This window comes from Pleurodeles waltl, chromosome 2_1 (genome assembly GCF_031143425.1).
Source record: "Pleurodeles waltl isolate 20211129_DDA chromosome 2_1, aPleWal1.hap1.20221129, whole genome shotgun sequence".
NCBI lineage: Eukaryota > Metazoa > Chordata > Amphibia > Caudata > Salamandridae > Pleurodeles > Pleurodeles waltl.
The window spans coordinates 39921770-39949592 of NC_090438.1; the positions used below are offsets into that span (position 1 = coordinate 39921770).

At 45.9% G+C, this 27823-nt stretch overlaps 1 protein-coding gene across 1 annotated transcript in view; it reads left to right on the forward strand.

Annotated features, from left to right (window-relative positions):
- The window catches only part of IL2RG (interleukin 2 receptor subunit gamma), a 118902-nt gene that overhangs the window by 55913 nt on the left and 35166 nt on the right, over positions 1-27823 (forward strand). The window contains exons 4-6 of the mRNA XM_069209387.1: positions 13411-13550; positions 17248-17410; positions 25843-25939. Coding sequence (XP_069065488.1) covers positions 13411-13550; positions 17248-17410; positions 25843-25939 — 400 coding nt within the window. The remainder of the gene's footprint in view (positions 1-13410; positions 13551-17247; positions 17411-25842; positions 25940-27823) is intronic.

Genomic DNA, 27823 nt, shown 5'->3' on the forward strand with positions numbered 1-27823 from the left:
GAGTTGTGGTTCATGTTCCCCCCCAAAAACTGACAAAACTGCATTTTCCAGCAAAGATTCACAAAAAATTGGCTCAAAGTCATGTTTATTAAGAGCAGTTAAAAGAATCTGAGTTTGCACTGTCAAACAACTTTTAGTTTCTCAATTCCACAAGGTCTATTAGCCTTTCTTAAAATTTTACATTGAACTTCCATCCGCTTTTGCTTCTTCCCCTTCGAAGGAGATAGTTCAGACTTTTTGAGTAACAATATATTTGGTAGGATGGAAAAATTAAATATGAAAAAATGAAATAAATGTTACACTGAACTCACAATTGCTGGCCTTGAACAGCAGAGGTGGGCAGAACATAAAGGACCATACACCACAGTCACTGATGCACACATTCCAGGCTCAGGTCTAAAAAAGCACTAGTAATACAGATATGAAAAGTTTACTTGAAATAGATGGTGAAATGTCTCCACCAGTTATGAAATACAAGGCACAGCATGGAGTGCCCTCTGCCACTAACAAAACAACATCAGCAACAACCATAAAGTGCCCTCTGCCACAAACAAAAAGCACTAACAAAACAACATCAGCAACAACCATAAAGTGCCCTCTGCCACAAACAAAACCACTAACAAAACAACATCAGCAACAACCATAAAGTGCCCTCTGCCACTAACAAAACAACATCAGCAACAACCATAAAGTGCCCTCTGCCACTAACAAAACCACTAACAAAACAGCAGCAACAATCATAAAGTGTCCTCTGCCACAAACAAAACCACTAACAAAACAACATCAGCAACAACCATAAAGTGCCCTCTGCCACTAACAAAACAACATCAGCAACAACCATAAAGTGTCCTCTGCCACAAACAAAACCACTAACAAAACAACATCAGCAACAACCATAAAGTGCCCTCTGCCACTAACAAAACAACATCAGCAACAACCATAAAGTGCCCTCTACCACAAACAAAACCACTAACAAAACAACATCAGCAATAACCATAAAGTGCCCTCTGCCACTAACAAAACAACATCAGCAACAACCATAAAGTGCCCTCTGCCACTAACAAAACCACTAACAAAACAGCAGCAACAATCATAAAGTGCCCTCTACCACAAACAAAACCACTAACAAAACAACATCAGCAACAACCATAAAGTGCCCTCTGCCACTAACAAAACAACATCAGCAACAACCATAAAGTGCCCTCTGCCACTAACAAAACCACTAACAAAACAGCAGCAACAATCATAAAGTGTCCTCTGCCACAAACAAAACCACTAACAAAACAACATCAGCAACAACCATAAAGTGCCCTCTGCCACTAACAAAACAACATCAGCAACAACCATAAAGTGTCCTCTGCCACAAACAAAACCACTAACAAAACAACATCAGCAACAACCATAAAGTGCCCTCTGCCACTAACAAAACAACATCAGCAACAACCATAAAGTGCCCTCTACCACAAACAAAACCACTAACAAAACAACATCAGCAATAACCATAAAGTGCCCTCTGCCACTAACAAAACAACATCAGCAACAACCATAAAGTGCCCTCTGCCACTAACAAAACCACTAACAAAACAACAGCAGCAACAATCATAAAGTGCCCTCTGCCACTAACAAAACTACTAACAAAACAACATCAGCAACAACCATAAAGTGCCCTCTGCCACTAACAAAACAACATCAGCAACAACCATAAAGTGCCCTCTGCCACAAACAAAACCACTAACAAAACAACATCAGCAACAACCATAAAGTGCCCTCTGCCACTAACAAAACAACATCAGCAACAACCATAAAGTGCCCTCTGCCACTAACAAAACCACTAACAAAACAGCAGCAACAATCATAAAGTGCCCTCTGCCACTAACAAAACCACTAACAAAACAACATCAGCAACAACCATAAAGTGCCCTCTGCCACTAACAAAACAACATCAGCAACAACCATAAAGTGCCCTCTGCCACAAACAAAACCACTAACAAAACAACATCAGCAACAACCATAAAGTGCCCTCTGCCACTAACAAAACAACATCAGCAACAACCATAAAGTGCCCTCTGCCACTAACAAAACCACTAACAAAACAGCAGCAACAATCATAAAGTGCCCTCTGCCACTAACAAAACCACTAACAAAACAACATCAGCAACAACCATAAAGTGCCCTCTGCCACTAACAAAACAACATCAGCAACAACCATAAAGTGCCCTCTGCCACAAACAAAACCACTAACAAAACAACATCAGCAACAAGCATAAAGTGCCCTCTGCCACTAACAAAACAACATCAGCAACAACCATAAAGTGCCCTCTGCCACTAACAAAACCACTAACAAAACAACAGCAGCAACAATCATAAAGTGCCCTCTGCCACTAACAAAACCACTAACAAATCAACATCAGCAACAACCATAAAGTGCCCTCTGCACTAACAAAACAACATCAGCAACAACCATAAAGTGCCCTCTGCCACAAACAAAACCACTAACAAAACAACATCAGGAACAACCATAAAGTGCCCTCTGCCACTAACAAAACAACATCAGCAACAACCATAAAGTGCCCTCTGCCACTAACAAAACCACTAACAAAACAGAAGCAACAATCATAAAGTGCCCTCTGCCACAAACAAAATCACTAACAAAACAACATCAGCAACAACCATAAAGTGCCCTCTGCCACAAACAAAACCACTAACAAAACAACATCAGCAACAACCATAAAGTGCCCTCTGCCACTAACAAAACAACATCGGCAACAACCATAAAGTGCCCTCTGCCACTAACAAAACCACTAACAAATCAACATCAGCAACAACCATAAAGTGCCCTCTGCCACAAACAAAATCACTAACAAAACAACATCAGCAACAATCATAAAGTGCCCTCTGCCACTAACAAAACCACTAACAAAACAACAGCAGCAACAATCATAAAGTGCCCTCTGCCACTAACAAAACAACATCAGCAACAGGGCCCCCATACTTCATGACGCAGCGTCATTTTGTGCTTAAACATCAGCTTGTCAGTTTCTGAAAATATACACATAGTTGGCAAACACAAGATTTTCATTTTGAATAAATAAATAACAAGTGGCTTGAAATACTAGATTTCTGTTTTTGTAAATATAGGCCTGTTCTCCGAATATCCTGGTGGCACATCTGCACAGATTCTGCCTTACATGCCTGTGAATCATCATCACATGAAAGGAATGTCTATTACATTTCATTTATTTCCACCACCATTGTGTAGGGGGAGGTGGGACACAGAACAATATGCCCACAATACACCAAGAATTACCACGACTATGCAAAGGTCAGCAATATACCAGGACTGGTACCATCATACAATATGTCCCCTTTCATAATTCTCACCATTATTATGCTCTCTCATTATGCCACTTGTAACATTCTAGAAGAGTTGCCCACAATACTTCAAGAATTACCACCATTATTGCTTTGGCAGTATTTCATCACTGGTGGGAACCCCATTGCCATGGATGCCTAGAACGATCACTGTTGTGCCAGGGAAGCATCAGGCCTGTGAGACATTATCACCAGTGACTGCTCCCCAAGAAGCCAAGGAGTGTCCTTGGCTTGGGTTGTCTGAACACCACACACCTGTGTCAGAGTCAGTCCTATGCATGACTGTATCTATGAAAGGGTGGCTGGTCAGTAATAGGAAGTCACATGTGACTTCTCAACGGCCAGTGTGGCTGTGGAAGAGACAGGTGCAGATCTGACTGGTGGCTCTGAATACTATCAGGCGCATGCGTTCGCCGGTCATGTGTCAGACTGGTTACTCCTAAGGACAGGGAGTTAGGCTGAGTAAGTTGCATGTTTGTTTGGTGTCTCTGAAGGCCAGTAGGGCTCGGGTAGAGTCAGCCTTATGTCAGGCATTCAGTATAGGTACCCCTGTTAATGTATGCTTTTTGAGCAGATGTTCTTAGCTCAAACCATGTGGAGCTAATGTTACAATCATTAGCTTGAAACTTATATTGGCATATATCCAACTCACCAAAAACCTTGAATCGAGATGGTTTGATTAATAAAATGTGATCGACACAGGATTCCCCAAAAACTTGATTGATTATAGAGATTAGGAAACCTAGTTGGCAAGATGGGCCTGAACCCACAAAGTTTAATGATACAGAACTGGCTCTGAAAGTGATCCATGGGCTACCAATGATGCAATACTGACATACAAGTCACTCTACATCATCCACAGTGCTAGTTGAACAAATGTAGAGAAGATTCCAACCATTACTTCTTCTTAAGGAACCTTTGATAAGAAGCTTCCAACTTGGCCTTGCCCTCTGATTCAGCTGTGAGACTGCAGGAGTGGTAGGTGCTGTACTCCAGACCTAGCTATCCTGATTGAAAAACAAACTCTTTGAGAGAGCAGGTGAGTAAAAAGTTAGGAAAACTTCTCTCTACCCAGTGCTACATCACCTACAGTAAGGATCCTAGAATGCCCTTTTGTTTGATGACTTTTGAGACAGTTCGTGACATCATTCACTGAATGACCTTTGTCAAAGACGGTTGTAGGATTCGCAATCCAAGAATGATTATCACACCCTTCACCTCCAGTTGGATTTAATGGCCTATTTAAGACCTGCATTGTACATTATGGGGGTCATTCCGACCCTGGCGGTCCATGACCGCCAGGGCCGGGGACCGCGGAAGCACCGCCAACAGGCTGGCGGTGCTTCCTGGGCCATTCTGACCGCGGCGGTAAAGCCGTGGTCAGAAAAGGGGAACCGGCGGTTTCCCGCCGGTTTTCCCCTGGCCCAGGTAATCCTCCGCCGCCATGGGGATTCCGACCCCCTTCCCGCCATCCCGTTCCTGGCGGTTAAACATACATTAAGGCGTCATACCCAAAGCTAACCATAACTATACTTTTTTAAGTTTGAAAAATGAGTTTATTAAATAAATTGCAGTAGGTGATACAGGACAGTGGAATATTCTTCAAACATAAGTACAGTAAAAAGAACAACGTAAGTAAACGTAACATAACAAATAGCTATAGTAAGATGCAAGCAGATAAAAAGCATTTGCAATGCAACGGGTCTCGCGTTTACTCGAGTCAGAGCTATTAGCGTTGTAAACTCCTAACCGGAATTTTCGTGCCAAATAAATTGAAAATAAAAAGGAAAACTGTTGACATAAGCGAGCCGACTCAAAGCACCATGGCTGCCTTGAGCGCTAAGGAGACACACAAAAGGAAAAAGAAGTTTGCTCACAGTCATACGTATCAGCAATCGTGCAATTATCCATGTAAAAATGGAAAGCAAGGCAAAGTGAAACAGAAGGAACGAGGAGAAAGGACAATGTAATAGACAAAAAGCAGAGTGTAATGAAAACGATTAGTGAAGAAGAGACTATGATAAATATACACAGGTGTGTAAAATATACATTCAATATAAAAACAGCAACAATCAATGTTACAAACAATAATTAAAACGAATAAACAAAGCTTCATCGGAGTTTAGGAACTTCTCCTATTGAAGAATGATGAGAAGCAAAATTCCATGAAGATGTGTCCAAAAAAATATTAACAGGTGACCGAATAATGTCTCTGTTATTGACTGGTGTGATAGGGTAACATTGGAGCAGACCCCATTCCATCAGACTTGAAAAGAGACAGTTGATGAACATTTCTGTTTACTTATCTGCTGAAAAGCAGCTGCAATTTACAAATGAGTTACAGTAACTTTAAATAAACAGTTATGCCACTCATCTGATAGACTGCCTAGAAGAATATTTGTAAAAGAAAAAGGAACATTACTGTGAAAAATAGAGTTAACTCAGTTCCAAACTTTAAACCAAAATTCATGTGTAGATGGACAAGAAAAAATAATATGGTGGAGATCTGCACGAGTATTAATATTTTTTGTTTGCTATGTCTTAATTGACATTTTGTTTAATATGATAAGCAGACAGTAATGATATGCAAATAGCTGCACTGAGACACTTACAACAGATGGTGATTCACTAATGAGCCCAGATAGCAAAGGATACAGAGAGCCAGTGTTCGTGAAGGATCGGAGCTCCGATGGTGCCGCAGCTCGGCCTTCTAGAGTTTCCCCGTTCTGTTTGGGGGTCGACAAAGACATAGCGCATAACTAGCAGAGTAAAACATGCAATGAGAAACAACAGAGAACTGGTTCGCATAGGGGTGGCTTTAGCAACACAAAAGGATGATGGATGGAGTGCTGACATTTTTCAAACACTCACCCCCAGTCACAGATCTGGGTTTAATCCATTGTTCTTTTGCTCACCATGCCACCCCAGTTTGGACCCAGCCATATGCAAATCAGTGTTCAGTCTGTTCCCCATGGGAAGAGTCCCACCCGAACTGCCAGGCCAGATCCTCCCTAGACCGGAAACAAGCATCCTGGGACCATTTTCAGAGTATCACTCCTCATCCGCCAGCCTAGCTTGAATCTAGTGGCACTGTGATCACGGGACCCAGGCCTGGGCATTCCCTTCCCACTTAGGGCAACTTTAGCAACACAAAGATGATGGACAGAGTGCTGAAACTTTTCAAACACTCACTCCCAGTCACAGATCTGGGTTTCATCCATTGTTCTTTTGCTCACCATTCCACCCCAGTTTGGATCCAGCCATATGCAAATCAGTTGTGACCATGTTCCCCATGAGAACAGTCCTCCCTGGTCTAGAAACAAGCTTCCTGGGACCAGTTTTGGACTATCACCCCTCATCAGCCAGGCTAGCTTGAATCCAGTGGCACAGTGAGAAAGGGACCCACGTCTGGGCATACCCTTCCCACTTGGGGCAACTTTAGTAACACAAAAGGATGACGGACGGAGTGCTGAAACTTTTTAACCACTAATCCCCAGTCACAGATCTGGGTGTAATCCATCATTCTTTTGCTCACCATGCCACCCTAGTTTGGACTCAGCCATATACAAATCAGTCTTGACCCTGCTCCCCATGGGAACAGTCCAGCCCGAACTGCCAGGCCAGGCCCTCCCTGGACCAGAAACAAGCATCCTGGGACCGGTTTCAGGGTATCACCCTTATCAGCCAGGCTAGCTTGTATCCAGTGGTACAGTGAGCACGGGTCCCACGTCTGGGCATACCCTTCCCACTTAGGGCAACTTTAGCAGCACAAAAGAATGATGGACAGAGTGCTGAAACTTTTCAAACACTCACCCCCAGTCACAGATCTGGGTTTAATCCATTGTTCTTTTGCCACCCCGGTTTGGAGCCAGCCATACGCAAGTCAGTCTTGACCCTGTTCTGAGTGGTAAATTCTGCTCAGTGACCTAGCTGGGCCACCTTAGGCCGGCAGCCAGTCCAACACCTCGATGTCATGGAGATCGCTCATGAACACTCTGCTTTCTGCCATCGCGTCTCCAGCCAGCCAGCGCATGTGCCACTGTAACTGTGCTGCAGTGAAATATAACCCAAGGTCTGGTACTGCCAAACACCCCTCCAATAACGGCCACTGTAGCGTGGCCATCAACACTTTTTTCCAGCCACCTTCCCATATCAGGTCGGACAACATTCCCTTCAGTTCTGCAAAGAAGGACCTTGTGGGTACTGATGGGAGGGCCGAAAAAAGATACAAGAGGCATGGCAGGACCAGCATCTTGTCTACGGATGCCCAGAACATGGGAGATAGAGGGAGATGTGTCCAGATCCCCAAAGGTTGACGCATCGCTGTCAGGGCCCTGCCATGGTTCCCATCCAGCAGGCTCTTGTTGGTGTGACCCACGTTGACCTCCAAGGTCTTGAGATGCAAGTGGAGCCTCCCATGCTCTGTCTATGCCACTTCCCTCTGCCACGCTCCCTATAACGGAAACAGACATGCCTTCTCCTATCAATCAATCAATCAGCATTTTTATAGTGCAGTACTATCATTCCTAAAGGTATCTGGGCACTGAGGTGCCGTGTCTCAGTTGAAAAGCTGCATATTGAGTCTTCTTCTGAAATCCGCTAGGGAGGGAGCTGTTCGGAGGTGGAGGGGCCGTCTTTTCCAGGACTTGGCTGCAATGTGGAAGAAGGAGCGGCTTCCACTGTGGCTGCAATGGATTTGGGGGTGTTTGCAAGGGTGAACGAGGTGGAGCGTAGGTGTCTTGTGGGGAAGTGGAAGCTTTCCCAGTTGATCTCGAGGCCAGTCGTTTCTCCAAAACCTTCCAACAGTTCATGCAGGTCCGGTAGTACCCGCTTATAATCTCATACATAAGTGAGGAGCGTCATAAGTGTTTAGGAAACCATGTGCCGGTCAGCCTTCATGCAAGAGCCCAGTCTGGTCCCCTGGTCCTAAGCAGACCAGCAAGGGGTTCCATAGCCAGAGCTAAGATTATAAGTGGGTGGCAGCAATCTTGCCTGGCGCCCTTCCCAATCTCAAACTGTCTTGACACCTGTTGTCCCGTCTTCACTCTGGCCTGGGGGCCTGTGTACAACAATCTAACCCGGCCGAGGCACTCGAGGCTGCGTGTTCACTACGCTGCCAGCAGCGTCTTGGATTGCCCCTATCGAGGTTCTAGGGACAGCCGAAAGTGACAGCCACACCAGTGTATGACCCAGTTTCACGCTTGTGAGATGGGACTCCTGAATGAACAACACAAATTTAGATTTATAGATCCAGGAATTTGTGAGTAGTTCTGCACCTTTTTGAAAAATTCTATATTCTTCTTCTTTTCTGCAAAGTCTGAAAAAAACAAAAACATTGCATTTGACTATGTATGGTAAAGACCACACATTGTGAGCACAGTGGTGCTTGGAGCTCCACACAGGGCTCGCATCCCAGTTCTAAATGCTATGCACAGCTGATGAAGTGGCAATGGTCAGGCACAGGGCCTGGCTTTGTACCTGGGTCTACTAGAGAGCCACTGCATAAAGCCCAATATGCACATCTTCTTCGGTGGCACAGGGGCTGGCAACCAGAGTGTGCTGGGCACTGCCTATAGCTGCAGGTAGTTTCAGAGGCACAAAGGCTGCTTCAGGGCCTATACCCAGAACTGAAAGCATGCGTGTCCATAACACATTGCATCAGAGTTGGTAGAGAGGAGGTTGAGGGCAAGAAGAGGCCATCCGGCAAGGTCTGCTGCAAACCACCGCTGTGCACTGCTGAAGGCCATGCAAAGGCAGAATGTGGTGCAGAAGAGAACCGCCAAATGGCCGCCCCGCGGTCAAAAGACCGCGGGGGCCATTCAGACTTTCCCGCTGGGCCGGCGGGCGCCCGCCAAGGGAGCGCCCGCCGGCCCAGCGGGAAAGGGCCTGCAACACAGAAGCCGGCTCCGAATGGAGCCGGCGGTGTTGCAGGTGTGCGATGGGTGCAGTAGCACCCGTCGCGATTTTCACTGTCTGCTATGCAGACAGTGAAAATCATGCTGGGGCCCTGTTAGGGGGCCCCACGACACCCGTTCCCGCCATCCTGTTCCTGGCGGTAAAATCCGCCAGAAACAGGCTGGCGGGAAGGGGGTCGGAATCCCCATGGCGGCGCTGCTTGCAGCACCGCCATGGAGGTTCAGCCCAGCCAGGGGAAATCCGGCGGCTTTACCGCCGCGGTCAGAATGGGCAATGAAGCACCGCCAGCCTGCTGGCGATGCTTCCGTTGCCCGCGGCCCTGGCGGTCTTGGACCGCCAGGGTCGGAATGAGAGCCCATGTCTACAAAGGCAGTCAATCCCTGCTACACATGGCCAGCAGTTGGGAGCTGTCTGATGCGCTGCTTGGAAGCAGGCTAGGTCCCTCAGCCAATTTTTCCCGCGGACGACATAAGTGGAGGGTGAATGCAATAAAGGCATAGGAAGTACAGCATAAAAAAATGTAAATTAACTGTAGTTTTTGAGGACAATCCTTGAGTTTCGTTTTTTTATGTTAATGGCTTATGAGCAGATGAAACCTTAACACGGTTGTTTCTGTGTGATGGGGTGGCAGCGTGTTTGTGTGTATTTGTGTATGTTTGTGTGTGTGTTTGTATGTGTGCATGCACCAATCTGATAAGGTTGGCAGCCAAAAAAGTTTGTTTAAAAGTAAGATATAAACATTTTGGAGGCAGGACAATACAGGCTCTAGGCTAAAAAATGTACCTCCCTTACATCTTCATTCTGAAATTTGTGGAAAGATTCAGGCAGTTGCTGAACATGTATCTGTTCATGCACATGTTTAAATTATAACACTGCTATGGTTGCAGACTCCTGAGACCCACTGTCTCTACTGTCATGCTCCTGTCAGAAGATACGCCTACTTCTTGGCCTCCTTGTATGCTCTTCGATGTGGCTTGAAGATACCTCTGGGCTCCACGAGTACTATATAAAGCCAATAAATTATGTACAATAGCACTCATACACCTCAAAAAGAAAAAATCCTTACACCTCACTGTTGGATGGTGGATTATTAGTAGGGGTAAGTACACAGCATAAGGTCATCAGTCCAGTGTTACGTTCACTAAGGGTCTTAAAACATCAGCCGCTGGCTCAAACCATGGTAGCTTAGCAACGAGCATGCAGACTTCACTTAGGAGACAGGTATGTGAAGCATTTAGATACATCAATACAGTAAATAAGTAAAACACAGCACACAATAAAAATCCTTCACCAATTTATAAAAATAGGAAATATTTCTATCTTCAAAATGACACCAAATGACAAAAATCCAATATAAGGAACCAGAGATATGTATTTTCAAAGATTAAATTAAAAAATGTGCTTTCCAGGGCTTAGAAATCATGTCAACCAGGGACATCGGGTCGTGCTTGACCAGGACAAAGTCAAAGTGTGAAGCCGACCGCAATGCAGCTCTACTCAGATAGACTGAGCTGGAGGCATCGGTCAAAATTTTACCTTTGCACTTAGAAACTTTTCTGGAGCTTTTTCCCTCATCATCAAGCAATGCTCCTCATCAGGCTTTGATCCAATGCGACATCGTCGGCTTGATTTCCAGTGAGGCCTGGTCAAATCCTGGAAGTCTGGTGCTCCAGAGCTTTCTGCAGGATGAACTTGAAAGTCAGGCTGGGTCGCAGTTCGGCAGCAGGGGCTTGACTCTCATTGACGGGTCGGTCACCTCATGGAGCTTTTTCACAAACATTCTTCAATCTTCTCCAAACTTATAGATCTCCTTCCAGAAGTTCCCCCTTGGGTCTCAGAGTGTCCAAAACACAAATCCAAGGGTCTAGGAGCCCTGACATACTCCTTGGAGGTTTGGGGACTTAAATTCCCACAGTGCACCTGGCCAATTCCTTAAAGGTCCACTGGACACACTCCAGGCTTTTGGAAATTGGTGCAGGAAAGCTCTGTTAACCTGTTCCTTTCAGGGAGTCCCCCCTTTAGTCCTTTTAGAAGCAAGACAATTCCTTAGGGCTGCTGTTCCAGTGTGCAACAGGTGCAGTCCTTCAGAGTGCAGTCCTTTGGGTTGCAGACCAGGGTTTCAGCAGAGCAATCCTTCTTCTTCTTCTTGTGGTTTCAGGCAGCAGATCTGAGTTGCAATGCAGCTGTCAGATATTTATTCAATCATCATGGGGGACAAGCGGGGAGGCACCCCTGTCCATTGAGATGCAGGGTGCCACCCAAAAGCATGACACCTTCCTCCAAAGCATGGTACCTTCTTGTCCCAAAAAGCACTGTACTTTAAAAATCCAACATGGTTGATTTTTCTCCCGCAGAGCAATACCTGGCTAAACCAACCTGCTGGTGTGGGTTATTTTCATTAACACTGCCCTTCGAGGCCATCTGCAAATTCCATTCCTGGGCCTGCTATCTGTCTGTGGGGTACAGGGGGAGAGGGCAGGCATGGCTGGCATTTCTTACTGTCCTGTTTCCCTTAAAGCCCAGTTTGATTTACCCAGTCCCCTTCCTGGCCTGGCAACTGCAGCTGCAGAACTCTCCCCATCAGATAACCTCTGCTCGGTGCAGGCCACTTATCACCTCATCAAAGCAACCTGGCTAATCCTGTTAAGGGTACCCAATCAGCAGAGGCCACTTCCAGGCTGTATTTTGGCTTTCAGAAAAAAAGTCCTATAACTTCTATTCTGCATTAGTTATGATGACATCAACCGTAACAATTTGTTGGATTTATCATTACCGATCGTTTGAGTCGTTTCATGACACATTAAGCTCCTTCCTAGCAATATTTATGCTACATGAAATATTTCAATGTTAGCCTATGGAGCTACACTGGGGACAAATGAAATGGGCAGTTTTTCCCTCACCAGGGCATATAAAACATCTTTTATAATGTCCCTGCTTATAGTTACATGGCGCCGCACCCCTGGGGCACCTAGAGGAGACCTTAGGGGTGTGTTATATGTACAAATAAGGTAGATTGTCACTTTGGAATTCCAAAGTCAAATTTGCGCACATTTTATTTTTTAAAGACACTCTGCAAGGCAGGGCTGCCTTTAAAAATGACAGCAGGCAACACAGCAGTGCACACTGCAGGAAATCTACTGGGCCTCTAAACTTCCCTGCCCTATTATATACTAGGGGCTAATAGGAAGTTTGAATCCCCCCTACCCTATTATATACTAGGGACTTACAGGGGTCTGTCATTGCCAATTGTAATTATACATAAATACCATACACCTTTTTAATCAGGTCACTGGCCATGGTTAGCAGAGCCCAGGGCACAGTCACAGTCCGTTACCACCAGTATCAGTCAGAACAAATGGGGGTGAACATGCTAAAAGAATGACTTTCTCACACCCACTAATGCAGACAGCTTCTTTCCTCTTTAATTCAGACTATCAAGCAAACATTACATGAGAAACACGTTGTTAATATAGCCTTTTGGCAGAAGGTTATACTGGCTGATAAATGCCCTGAGTCCCAGCTATAGGCCTGAACCCCAGAGGAGGATATTTAACGAGGGAGAGGGCCATTAGCAACCGGCATAGCCAGTGGCAGAAGGTCTATAATGCTACTAGAACATTCTACCCACTGAAAGTAGAATCTTCTAAATTAAAAGAGGGACTACCACAAATCACCCACAGGGCAATGTTGGACCCCCAGGCCTAAAGCAGCCATTATTAGTGCTGAGCCATCTCATTATCTTCAGTGGAGCTTCCAACATTCCAGTCTTCTAATATTATTAATGTTCTGCATGCTGAAAGGTACCTCACGCATGCCTTGTAAGCAGACGCCCCACATGCTGTCCACCAGACACCCACATATCTCTCCTACACCAGCTGCCCCACAAACGCACATAGACAATCACACACATCCTTCCTGCGTATATATCACTCTCCCACTCTAGTTCAAACATAAGCTCTATCCCTACAATATAGACAGCTGGGCTTCTGTGCCCCTCCTGCACAGAAGTCCAACATATCAGTTCTACTAGGCTATGAACATACTCAACAGACATGCATGCAAGAAAGACAGCGAGATGACAGCAAACTGCCAGGTAATGACTGAATCTGTGTTACTTTCCAGTGAAACCAGACCCACCTGTAAATCTCACCATCATGAACATAACCAACAGCCAGCTGCTGCTGAGGTGGGACTCCAGCTACAACAGAAACTGTGTGGAGTTCAAAGTCAAGTACACGAGCAACAAGGAGACCGAGTACACGGTGAGGACCCATCAATCTTGGATCATCACAGAGGAGTAGGCACCTCCCACTTCATGCTATTGGCTCTTGGTGCATCACACTACTTATAAGAAGTGGTTACACTGGAATGTATGGGGGTATTCTACATATAAATGGTACAAAGGGCACATGTTTTGTCATATTCAATTCTTTATCTCGTACATGCACAGTATACCAAAAGCAATCCTTTTGGGTTTTTTTGTCCCCCAACTCACATTGGTTCACTTTACACCAAAACAAATGACTTTCTAGGATGCCAAATGACAGCTCCCCTACTGCTTTCCATAAAAGCATTACCTAGCAGACACATTGAGCTGCTGAATTGCAGATAAGCTTCAGTCCATTCAGCAGCGCCTCTGGACCTGCTGTCCCAACACTGCTGAGATAAAAATAACGTGTGCCAAGTGAATTTAGAAAAGCCACTAGGTCTGGCATGGAGCTTAAAATGCAAGCCAATCCCATTTTGCCAGTGCTAGCTGTATTTTCATTGACTGGCCCCTTTACCACTTCCATGGTTGCTTTATGTGTTGAGCGACAGAGATGTAACTTTGCAATTTGTGTAGTTGCCAAAGGTGCAGCGTTACCTGATAGGAGCGGTATGGGAATGAATAACCCAGCAGCCAGATGTCTGCATTCACCCAAGCAGGGCTAGCTGGGGACAAGGGGCCTGATTTAGATTTTGGATGCAGGTTCACAATGGTGACGGATATCCCATCCGCCGAAATATAACTCCCTTAGGAAAAAATGGTATTTATATTTCAGCGGACGGGATGTCCGTCACCGTTGTGATGGAGTAACCCCTCCGCTGAAATCTATATCAGGCCCATGGTCTGATGATAATCCATCAGTCCCCTCGCTGGGAGGGCAGGTCAGTGAACTCTGATATAGGGTCTCAATGCCCCCCCCCCCTTCGGAAGGGGGGAATAAGGTAAGCGATTAGGGACAGAAAGAAGAAACATTGCTGCTTCCATACATCTACTGGCTTCAGAATCACATTATTTGATGTACAGGTCTCAGCAGGAGGTTGGAATCTTAGGGGAAGCAGAGGAGACCTCAGTATCTGATATTTCAGATAACGCAGGTATAATAATTTGAACCAGTTTATAGTCTCAGCCCATGCCCCAGATATCAGGACATTGACACAATCCAGGCAGTACGAGAAGGCTCTCTGGGTTCAGAAACACAGGAGGCAGCAGAATGATGGAAAAATGGAACCACCAAGTGCTTTAGGAACATCAAGAGAGTCGCAGGAGCTACAAATGGGAAACACGAAGAGGGTAGTGGAAAACAAAGCTGATGGAACACTGATGGTGAACAAACTGAGCCGAGCGGGAACCTTACAACAGAGGAAGATGAGAGGCACAGGCTAGTTCCTGGACTAACCACGCTTACAAAGATGGGTTGCCGCTGGTCGGAGACCTACCTTCGTGTGATTGGTAGTAATCTTGCAGTGTTATTCTCTTCTGTAGTGAGATTGCCTTTTTTCTTCTTCTTTCCAGGTAAACCAGACAAGACGTTTTATTTTGAATTGTTTCTTTGTTTGTGGATTCCCTGTACAGAAGCCTAAATTTTCCCTTTCTATTTTTTGGTCTCTCTCTTGTGGTTTCTCCAAGCAAAGGTTTTTTTCACACGTTTTCACTCAAGCACTCACGGGTGGTCACGAAGCCCGTTAGCATCATCATTCATTGTATTTTTTTTAAATAGGCACCCAGTTCTGAGTCCTGAGGAGACCCTTTAGTGAGACAGGGTCGAAACGCATCAGCAATTCTTCGGAGGGTGCGCATGGCCAAGACGCCGATACAACATGGTGCCTGACTTGTAGGGTGAGGTTGGTACCTCTGCATCGCGGGGCCCATTAGTTTCTACCAGGGTCCGTGTTCCACACCCACCATGCAGGAATGTAAGGAGAGGTGGCTGGTGGGGGTGCGGTCCCGGAAGTGCTGAACAACAATGCTACACCACCATATCAGAGGAGGTAGGCGAAAGCCATGATGGTGGTTGTGCAGCTGATCAGAGGTGGACATGAAGCCCCTGGAGCCTCGGTCCACCCAGTATGGGCCCAGGGGTTCCTCCCTCCACTGCCACTGACCTGGGGAGCCCGCAGCAAAGGTCCCAGATATGCCAGGGAGCGCTGCCGGACTGTTGCCATGTGGCACGTCGACTCTGAAGTCCATGGGCAGGGCGTCACCTAAATCGTCCCTAGGAAGGGCACGAGGTCCTGGCCCTCCTGAATGCCCCCACTGCTATCAGCCCAGTCGGGCCATAGTAGAGGGTCCTGAATCTACTTGGGAGTCCTGCAGGGCCCCACTGAAGCCCTGCATTAAACCTGCCTCCATCTGGGTCCGCTGCCCTGTTCCTCCAGCCGGCCAACTGGCCCGATGATCATTGAGACATCGGGGATGTACGAAGAAGCATGGAACATGAAAAAAGAAAGGATTATGGCTGTATACTAAAAGCTTTTAGTATACTGCAGTATGGGGGCATTGTAGGTGGAAAGAACAGCATCTATCTCTTGACAAATGTCTGACTACAGAGGGGATGCCCTCCATTTCTAAACCATGAAGCCTGAAATTTTTCCCCAACTTAGGTTTTTGTACTAAATGAGGACGGTTAGGTATGAGAGTTTTGGCCTCCCTTTCTGCAGGAAATGCTTGTATAGGATGAGCTGGGAGTTCTTTGGTCCTGATGACCAGCTTTGTCACTATTATTAGGTTGAAACGTGTTGGACCAATCGGGCTTTATGGCTGCACGCTCAACCCACCAAAACCTGCGACTTCTTTTTGGCTGTATGATCAGGAGGCAGAGCAGGTTTACCCAAGATAAGTCAATACCTTTCCAGAGTGAATGGCATTGGCTTTAGGGATTGGGAGTTTCCTACCTTCTTGGTGGAGATAAAGGCATTTCCACATGCACAGATACATGTTACATATAATTATGTATGCAGGAATAATGCTTCCCTACGTCAGCAAACTAGAAATGACAAATGTTTCCATGAAGTATGCCTGGAAGACTCAACTGTTGCAGGTTTCCAGGCGGACCCTTGAAAACTTTTTTGAGAACTGCCTGTGTGAGCTCAGGAGCGTGGGAGTGCAGATTACTCACATTTTGTGTTGCTGTGGCCCTGAAGGTGCACTCACTTTTTAAATAGAACCTTATAAACCCCAAAACAGCCAATAATAACAGATTTAGTTTAACTGATAAGAATGCTCTTAATTGATACCACGTATCCACAGCTCACAGCCAAGGCTCTAGAAGTGAACTGGGGAAGTTGAAGATACCATAAGGATGAACCTCCAGACCAGCTAATGCTATATACTGTGTTACGTATGGTGACCTATATCAGTGGTCTGATATTTGTCATGTAAAATCAATAAAAAGCAATAAAAAAAGGATGAACCCACAAATTATCTAACTACTGCTACCACTATGGTAATATGAGACACTGGGGGTCACCATGTTCTGCTGCCTTTCAAGACCTCTTCTCTTGGGAGACTGAGAATAGAGACAGTGTCTTATGTTCAGAAAGGTATTTGTGAATGTGTCGTAGTGTAATAACATTATCTTATTTTTTTAATTTAGCGCTTTATACAGCAAGTGTCATTTCTAAGCACTATAAGTTGCAAGTGTTAGTATTGCCTAATGTAATGCCGTCTGATTGAGTAAATCCATGCTTTTGCAGGAGTTACAGGTTAACAACCAGTTTGAGTTCTCCTACCCTAGTGTGGATCCCGAGAAGTACTACACGTTCTACGTGAGTGCCAAGGTATACACTATGTGTGCCTCTACAAACCTGTGGAGTGACTGGAGCGCGCCAATCCACTGGGGCAAGAAGCCGACAAAGGGTAAGGAAGTGCTCTGCAGTTGTGCACATTGCATGAATGGAGTGTGGATTGGAGAGCGGGTACTCACAAATCTTTAGGTACCAGTAGGCAACCCTGTTTTAATTGTGAGCTTTAAAAACTGGGATCTATTTTATTGATTATTACAAAATTTGAAGTGTGGGAAATTGCCTTCCTATAAGTTATTCCTGGGATTGATTTTCCTTTTAAAGGTGCTTTCTACTACTACTACGAATAATAATAATAATAATAATATTAATAGTCATCTTCATTATCATAATCATCATCATCTAATAAAAATAAGCTCAGAGCATTTTGGACTGAAAGCTACAAAAGCACCTCATGGCGAATTAGAGCCAGGCATCTGGCTTGAGACTTCAATGGCTCGCCTACCTTGGAATCTAGTGAAGAGAGTATGGTATTGTGTCTTGATTCAGGTGACATGAAAGAAGTTGAGGGGGAAAACAAATCAATTTTACATGTAAACCTAGGGCTAATCAAGAGGCCCTACTGTCAGATCAGTGTAGCAGATACATCAGTGGACGTTATGGTGGATTATGGATCCCCCTTTACACTGCCCGTGAATTACTGGGATAAGTTTCAGAATATCACATTAAAAATATCAATAGTCAAGCCAGTAGCACATGGTGGCAAATCCATAAAGGTCCTGGGAGAATTTGATTCAACTGTGTTTTTTAGAGGCAACAGTACCACAGCTACACTATATGTGGCAAAAATGGGCCTTCTTTATTGGGCTGGTTGGAGCAAATGAATTTAAGGATAATATTAGATCCCAATAATTCCATCCAAGTTTTGTTGAAAAGAGTATGGTTGATGTGATACCCAGAATGAAAAGAAATGTTTCCTCAAATGTTTACAGAAGCTTTAGGAATATTGAAGAGATTCAAACACCCAGTTCAACTCAGATCTGACACTCTTCCGATAATACATAAGGTTTAGAAGGGTATAACTGAATTATGCAAAGAATTTAACAAAATGTGTTCTCAAGACATACTAAAACGAGTCAGAATGGCTGTTGCCTACGTTTTTTACACGCAAAGCCAATGGGTCCCTGAGAATGTGTGTGGATCTCAGGGATGTAAATTCTGGGATTTGGGTTAACAGACTTCCTCTTCTGAATATTACTGAAATGTTGTAATTAATCGAAGAGGCAAATGTATTTTCTCCTTTCAACATAGCTTCAGTCTATCACCAGGTAGTTTTGCATGAGGATTCTCATCATCTTACCTCCTTTCTCACTCCAGAAGTTGCAATGTTAAATGACGGGCTTTTGGATTGGTCTCTACATTGGCTGTGTTTCAGCATTTAACGGAAATGTTGTGTGGAGGCATAAATGGGGTTAACTATTTTCATGATGACTTGTTGATATTTGCAGAGAACAAAGTTCATCATGATAACATTCTAGCTCTAAATCTATATTGGAAGAAGGAAGTGTACCATTGAGAGCAGAAAAATTCAAGTTTTGGGTATAAAGTGTCAGTGAGTTTGGTTCAGGCCATAGTGGAGGCTCCCGTACCTGAGAGGTAGGACAAACTGTGATCATTCAAAGGTCTCAAGGAGTTTTTGTCACAGTTTATCTCCAAATGTGCTGAAAAATGCATGCCATGTGTATGTTATTGAAAAGGGGTGTGAGGTTTGTGTGGAACTGAAAATGCATGAATGAGGGTTCAGCCAAATTAAGACTGAGTCGGCAACTGTCATCCTGCTTAAGCCATTTGATACATGTGACCCTAGCACAGTGATCACGGATTCTAGTCACTGTAAATTATGAACAGTTTTACTACAAAGGAGAAATGGTAAGAAAAAAGGTGTTGTATTTGTGAGGCATAGCCTAAAAGGTGGAGAACCATCATATTCCATGGTGGAGTGGAGGGCTGTAGCTAGCCTGTTTCGGGGGTGGTCAGTCGTTTTCAATACTGTTTATGGGGGTCTGACTTTCCAATTTTAGTAGACCATAAACCATCAAAGAGGCTAGTAAGGGCACTCCCAGGATAGCCAAGTGAGAATTCAGGTTGCAGGGTTTTATTACCAAAGGCAATACATACCATATCTGGAGTACACAACATCATGGCTGATTGTTTATTATTCCAATCCCTGGTGAAGCCTGGTCTTATCTGGCTATTGACATAATTAGTCTGTTGAGTTGTTTGGGTGGTCAAAAGAGGTGTGGTATAGTAGCACTTCCTACTATTCTCAGTGGCCAGAGGTGAGCATTGTATGCTTAGTCAAGGTTAGAATTTCTCAAACATGTATTTTTCAAGGAAGGTGTACACAATGAGATTGGCAGTGATAAAGGTCCGCGATTGGTATCAAAGCAATTACTTTTTCCACAAACTGAGCATCAAGCATGTTAGCCCATCTTTGTATCATCCTAGAAGCAATGACTTAGCAGAGAGGTGTACCAAAGTTGTCAAAGTAAATGTTAAATTGTCCATGAAAAGTAGTTTAGATTGGATGCAACAATTTGAAGATCTGTGAGCTATCCACACTACTCCAGACTCAAATACTAAGATTTCTCCTTTTACATTATTGAGAGGGAATTTGCCAGGTACTAAGATGAATAGACTATGGATGGACAAGAGGGATTTGGCAGGGGACCCGATACATGATGTGAGAACAAGGTTTAGGAAAGCAGAAGACAGACACGGGGAAGCTGGGTGTGGGAAGAAGAGTGTTAATGTGGGTGATATGGTTAGGGTCAACTTACCTAAAAAGTCACTGGAAAAATGGTTCACATTTCTCAGTTGCCGTGACGGGTAATGACAAAAGTTGTGAGATTAGAGAATGGAAAGTGTTGGCACAGATGGAAGTTATCGGTTGTGCCGCATGGTGGGCTCAATTCAGAAAGGTAAACTTAGACCTCAAGTCTAACTAGAGCGTCAGGCAAGAATATCCTTCCTAGCAGATTACGCGTTTAAGTGATGTAATGTTTATTTTTTCCTTTTCCTTCCTTTTATGTTGTTTATGTGTTTGATGTTTTAGTGTGTTTGGTTTTGACTGCAACATCAGATTAAATGGGGAAGATATGTTGGATCTTACTGTGTTACTTACCATAGAGTGTTACATGACAATGTGTGGTGTCTTTGAGTGTGTTACAATGTTATTATTCAACTGTGTGGGTAAGTTGCTGATTTCCTGTCGTATCTGCTAGCCACACCAATGGGTGCTGTAATAAAACCTTTGAAACCTACCTGAAAATGTGTCAGTAGCACTCAGAAACAATGCAAAAGAATCATTAATACCTTAAAGTAATCTAAAAAAATATGAAAAACATAAAAGATAAATGTGGATCATTTAAATAAATGGCAAGAAACATAGAAGGACGCAAGCAAAACCAAACAACAGCGGCAGAAAAAAGAAGAGAAAATGAGAATTAGATGGAGTGTGCAAGAAGTGGACAAAAAAAGGAATTTGTTAATGTTAGGAAAAGCAAAATAAACAAAGTAAGGCATTTAAAAAAAAAAGTAATAAGTAAGAAGTAATACTATTTTCAATTAAAACTAAATCTTGATATTCAGCTGGATCTATAGTTGAGGATCATTCAATAACTGAGGTCCAAGACCTGAGACTCTGCAGCATCCCATGGCCTTGCGCTTGGATGCAGAGTCCACGGGCAAAGGCTGCTCAGAAGGTCATCAACCCTGGGCTTGGGAAGTGTGAATGGCCTGCTCAGGCTCATTGCTGGAGCTTCTCGGGATACTAACTCATAATGAAATCCTCTAGGTCCATAAAAAGAAATAAAACTCCCAAACTGCAGAAAGGAAACAGAAAGACTCTGGAAATAAGTAACTTGGCCCAAGGAAGATAGCGCCTCTTTCACAAATGCAAGAGAGCTGCTGAGGCTTGATAGGAAGAGGTGGCTGCATGGAGGGGGGAGGGGGGAGATCAGGGGTGTAGCTTGGTCAGTAAGATTGGGGGGGGCTTCGGATTTCCCACCGCTCGTGCTGGCATATCTTGTTAACATGCATTATCTGAGAAGCAGGGCGTGAGGGGGGCTTAAGAGGCAGTGGAAATTCTGAGCAGTGAAGATTGGTATTGGTACTCAAAACAAAATATTCTGTAAAATAATCAACATTTTTAAGAACTTCAAAACAGAGAGGAGAGACACACAGAGAGTGTGTGTGTGTGTGTAAACGCGTGTGTGTGTGTGTGTGTTTTAGTCTGTGTGTGCTTGTAAAAATCCTAGCTTAAATTTGAAGGCACCTCACCATTCCCGACTGAATGCACCTGTTCCCAACTATTTACTACAGAGTTCATGTATTAGGGGGTGTAACACATCAAAAGCTGCGTCCCAGCGTGAGATCCCTCAGAGACACGAAGAGAGGCGGCCTCTGAACACTGTTGAACGGCTCCACTGCTGCTGGGGGTGCAGAGATGCTTCTTTCCCTAAAATAAATCAAGGCATGGCACGGCGACTGACCATGGCCGGAGCTCAGCGGGAAAGGACATCAAATTCAGCAAACACTTAGAGGGAGTCATTGGAAGTGGCCGCACAACCATCCTGAGAGACCACGGTCAGGCTTGACCCACAGCACGGAGGCCTTGAACGGGACAAACAAGGGGGCAGTGGGGTCCCTGAGAGACAGTGGAGCGGCCACAGAGCACGGTCCTCATGTGATGGGCCTGATCCTTGGCACTCTGGTGCAGAGCGCTCCCCCATCCTGCTCAACAAGGCGACTGAAGTGAGGTGGGACAGGGAAGGTTTTCCAAATGCGCCGGTGTTTGGGTGCCAAAGATAAAGGCTCTGAGGACCATGAGGGATTAGAAAGGACTTACCCAATGAGGAGACACTTGGGGGCATATTTATACTCCGTTTGCGCCGAATTTGCGTCGTTTTTTTCGACGCAAATTCGGCGCAAAACTAACGCCATATTTATACTTTGGCGTTAGACGCGTCTAGCGCCAAAGTATGAGCAATGAGCGTCATTTTTTTGCGTGAACGCCTTCCTTGCGTTAATGAGATGCAAGGTAGGCGTTCCCGTCTAGAAAAATGACTGCGACGCAAATGCGTCGTATTTATACTCCCGGGCAAAAATCACGCCCGGGAGTGGGCAGGGCAAAAAACCCCGCATTTGCGCCTCTTTTTAACGCCTGGGTCAGGGCAGGCGTTAAGGGACCTGTGGGCTCAAAATGAGCCCACAGCTGCCCTCCCATGCCCCCAGGGACCCCACCTGCCACCCTTGCCAACCCCAGGAGGACACACAAGGATGGAGGGACCCATCCCAGGGACATTCAGGTAAGTTCAGGTAAGTATATATATATTTTTTTTTTATATATTTTTTTGGCATAGGGGGGCCTGATTTGTGACCCCCTACATGCCACAATGCCCAATGACCATGCCCAGGGGACATAAGTCCCCTGGGCATGGCCATTGGGCAAGGGGGCATGACTCCTGTCTTTACTGAGACAGGAGTCATGTAAATGGCGTCTGGGCGTCGTTAAAAATGGCGCAAATCGGGTTGAGGCGATTTTTTTGCCTCAACCTGACTTGCCCCATTTTAAGACGCCCTAACGCCATTTTCCCCAACGCCGGCGCTGCCTGGTGTACGTGGTTTTTTTCCACGCACACCAGGCAGCGCCGATCTGCTAGCGCCGGCTAACGCCATTCAATAAATACGGCGCCCGCATGGCGCTTCAGAATGGCGTTAGCCGGCGCTAAACTTATTGACGCTAAACTGCGTTAGCGCAGTTTAGCGTCAAAAAGTTGAAATACGGACCTTGACATCCACACCACTGGCGAAACGGAGCAGGGCTATCGCCACCACCCCTCGCTGAACCCATCATCTCTCCTCCCTTTCTCACCTTCTGTCCATCCTCGTAATGTGGACCCCAGCAGTAAGGAGGTTTCATCAACCTTAAGGATGTCCTGAATTAAACTGGCTGCCATCCAGACCGTGACAACCTCTTCCAGTCCAGACTATCACGCGCCTCAGTGCAGGCCTTGGGCCCTCTAGGAATCAGAGATGCTGAGGGACGTGGATGCTACAGTATTTCACGTGGATAACAGGGACCAGAAGCTTAACTCACTACTGCCAGAATTAGCAGGATGAAGAACTAGAAGAAAACATGAACAAAGAAAAAGTGACAACATTGCTGCTGGGCTGGTGGGAGCAGTGAACACCACACACAGGGTGGAGGGACGGTCCAGAAACTGGGGGACAGTAACATCACCCATAGCCTCACACCAAGACAAACTAAAACCGAGGTGCAGGGAAACCCCCAAAGGAGCAAGCAACCCGGCTTGACACAAAGACACCAAGAGCCCAGGGTGGCATCAGTGAGGCACAGCCAACAAAAGACAAACGTGACTACATTCTGGATGAGTTGTGACTACCCGGGAGGCCCTCAAACACAACATTGATTCTGTAGTCACTGACTTGAGCCTTCTTGAAGATGATCTACACAAACTGTCAGACAGAAACAGCGCAGAGATGGCAGAGCGGGCTCGCTTCTTGGCACACAGGATGCAGGGAGGCCTGTGCCCGGCGCAGCTCTGCTTGGGTATTCCTCTGATCTGCAGAGAGCTGAAAATCTGCAAGTCTAGATTTAAGCCTTTCTTTTATAGTTTGGCAACTTGACTACCACATGGTAACTGCTCTTACATACACCGGTGATATGAATGCTGCAGCTCTGTTACTATTCCATTATTCTGCCTCTGGGGGGCGCTTTACATCGACAAACTGCAGCCTGGAAATCACCAGAAAAACTCATCCAAGGTCCCTTAATGACTTCTGCCTGCTTCTCATTTCAGTACTGGACTCACTGGAAAACCTATGTTTTCTTCCTTGGACTACTGATCCCAGAATGCACAGCCACGTGTTCACTGAGACACGACAGTGGCTTTAATTGGAGTAGCCCTGCTGTTCCTCAGCACTTCATCACTCCTCCGGGACCTGCGAGAGATGGGACTGCACACACCTGTGACCAGTCTTGTGCCACCCTGAGCTTCCCCCTGCCTGGCACTGAAGCTGCCTGTGCCTGAAGCGCATGCGCCGTGCTTTGAAGCTTGACGCTCTGGGTACCGGACTTCTGTTGCCTGTTTTCCAGCCCAGTTCCTGCCTTGCCTCAGCTAGGGCCTGTGTCCTGTTCCTGCACAGCCTACTGCAGATTTCTCCCGTCCCTGCACTGTTTTTCCATTACTCCTGCGTTTGCCATTTACCTACAGTAAGGGGCTCCCCCTGGCCGGCTCCCTTTGTAATTGCCCCCAGTTTGTTGCTTATGTTCCTGCTATTTGGTTTTACTTATCCCTTTGCGTCTGCCATAGCTCTTGCATTTCCTCCCCCGGCTCCCAGATTCTGCCCCTTGTTTATGTTCCCTTTCTCAGCGTTTCTCTTGTAATGTCTAGTTCCCTTGAAGTTCCAGTCTCTTGCCTGTTACAGCGCCTAGAATCCTTGCGCCTGACTTGCTGGTTTGTTTACCAGTTTCTCCTTGAATGTCCTGCTCTTGACTACTGGTGACAGCCCTTAGGTTCCTTTCTAGGGCTTGCTCTGTACCCCTCGGGCTCCTGTGTTCGGTAAGTGTGCTAGTTTGTCCTATCCAGGGGTAGAGGAGAGATAGAGGGTCCTCCTGTTGCAGAATCCCTACGCTCTTCAGTCAAATAGAGGAATTGTAGTTCAGATAGGTAGCCAGCGGTTGCCATCAGGCTGCAAAATACCTTTTCCATACTGGAAAAGTTTGTGTTCTCTCTTCCTGAGCATGAACAGCCAGAGCCTATTAAACCATGATGCAATCGGAGGGGGTTCAAACATTTTCCAAAACAGCACAGCAGGTGGCTTGGCTGCTCCTGCCATGTGATGAATTAACGCCCAATTGGTAGGTGTCACGCCCTGAGTATCAGGTGCTTTTGTTCCCAGGACTAGAGTGCTAGGTTCAGCCGGTACGGGGTGTCCCTTAGATACGCCCTCAGTAGGATTCTCCTGTGCCATTTGGGGATATCCGCCCTTTGTACTCTGATTCTTAGGGTCGGCTTTAGATTTTGGCAGAGGTGGTTACTCAGTCACAAATGTGGAGGATATCCTCTCTGTCATATTACGATCCCATTATATCCTACAAGAATCTTAATACGGCGGGTGGGATATCCGTCTTGTTGGTGATGGAATAACCCGTCCGCCAAATTCTAAATCAGGCCCTTAGGCTGGGATTCTCGTCCCTATTTTGCTTTCCTGTTGGGTTTCAAGCGGGTGTTCACTGAGCAGGTTAGGTTCCTGGGTTCTACGATAGATCCCAGAGATGAGGCCTTCGGTTCCCCCTAAGGTGGCGATCATTGGTTTGACCTGGGTGGGGGATCTCACTGCTGCAAGAGTGTCTGGTGTTGGATGATCAGCTTCTAAGGGGCCACCATGAATCTACTCTAAAAGTAGCCCCAGCGGTGACTCCCTCCTCCTCACCTTCCTCTGCTTTGTCATTTCTTGCAGAGCCCGGTGGGTTCCTGACCACCCAGAACATCAGCATCATTTGCTTCTCCGTCTTGTTGTTCATTATTTGCGCCTTGGCCCTCCTCCGGATTGAAAGGTAAGTGTGCGAACACCTCCACCTTTGTTTTAACTCCAGTTTCTGCGCTATGCCAGCAGGTGGGGCTGCGTGCACCAGGACAGAGATGGTACTGGTTCCTCCCACCAGGCCCCCGGTGTTCACCCTCCTTGAACTCTGCGAGCCAAGCTCCTCCTTCTGCCCCGCTGTGAGTACTGCGTCAAGCCACTAAACTGACTCCTCCTCTACAGCAGGGGCAGAGCAGCTCTGCCTTTGCCAAGGCCTGTCAGAAGCTTTTGCGGGGCCCTGGTCACAAACCTCATGTGCGACCCCTCCCTGGTTCTCATGCAGTGAACTTTGTGGAATATGAATGCCAAAATTCATTTTCTAATACTCGAGGCACTGATCATTGGAGAAAAGAGCATGTGACAGAAAGGCAACTGTACACAGTTTAGAGTTCTTCCCTCACAAACACTTAACAAGTACATCAGTGCCAAGAACAATGGAACCCTCACTAGCAGACAGAACAAGTGCAGCAGCATCACAAGCTTCCCTCACACAGAACAGGTCCTAGCTTCCCTCACAAACACTTAGGAAGTATCTTAATGCCAGCAGGAGTGGAACCCTCACCAGTGCAGCATTGCAAGCTTCCCTCACACAGAACAGGTCCTAGCTTCCCTCACAAACACTTAACAAGAACGTCAGAGCCAGAAACAATGGAACCCTCACTAGCAGACAGAACAAGTGCAGCAGCAGCATCGCAAGCTTCCCTCACATAGGGCCTAGCTTCCCTCACAAACACTTAGGAAGTTTCTTAATGCCAGCAGGAGTGGAACCCTCACCAGTGCAGCATTGCAAGCTTCCCTCATACAGAACAGGTCCTAGCTTCCCTCACAAACACTTAACCAGAACGTCAGAGCCAGAAACAATGGAACCCTCACTAGCAGACAGAACAAGTGCAGCAGCAGCATCGCAAGCTTCCCTCACATAGGGCCTAGCTTCCCTCACAAACACTTAGGAAGTATCTTAATGCCAGCAGGAGTGGAACCCTCACCAGTGCAGCATCACAAGCTTCCCTCACACATAACAGGTCCTAGCTCCCCTCACAAACACTTAACAAGAACGTCAGAGCCAGAAACAATGGAACCCTCACTAGCAGACAGAATACATTCAGCAGCATCACAAGCAGCCCTCACACAGAACAGGTCCTAGCTTCCCTCACAAACACTTAACAAGTACATCAGTGCCAAGAACAATGGAACCCGCACTAGCAGACAGAACAAGTGCAGCAGCATCACAAGCATCACTCACACAGGACAGGTCATAGCTTCCCTCACAAACACTTAACAAGTACATCAGTGCCAGCAAGAATGAAACCTTCACTAGCAGACAGAACAAGTGCAGCAGCAGCATCGCAAGCGTCCCTCACACAGAACAGGTCCTAGCTTCCCTCACAGACACTTAACAAGTACATCAGTGCCCAGAACAATGGAACCCTCACTAGCAGACAGAACAAGTGCAACAGCAGCATGGCAAGCTTCCCTCACACAGAACAGGTCCTAGCTTCTCTCACAAGCACTTAACAAGCACATCAGTGCCAAGAACAATGGAACCCTCACTAGCAGACAGAACAAGAGCAGCAGCATCACAAGCTTCCCTCACACAGAACAGGTCCTAGCTTCCCTCACAAACACTTAACAAGCACGTCAGTGCCAGAAACAATCGAACCCTCACTAGCAGACAGAACAAGAGCAGCAGCATCACAAGCTTCCCTCACACAGAGCAGGTCCTAGTTTCCCTCACAAACACTTAAGAAGTACATCAGTGCCAGCAAGAATGAAACCTTCACTAGCAGACAGAACATGTGCAGCATTGCAAGCTTCCCTCACACAGAGCAGGTCCTAGTTTCCCTCACAGACACTTAAC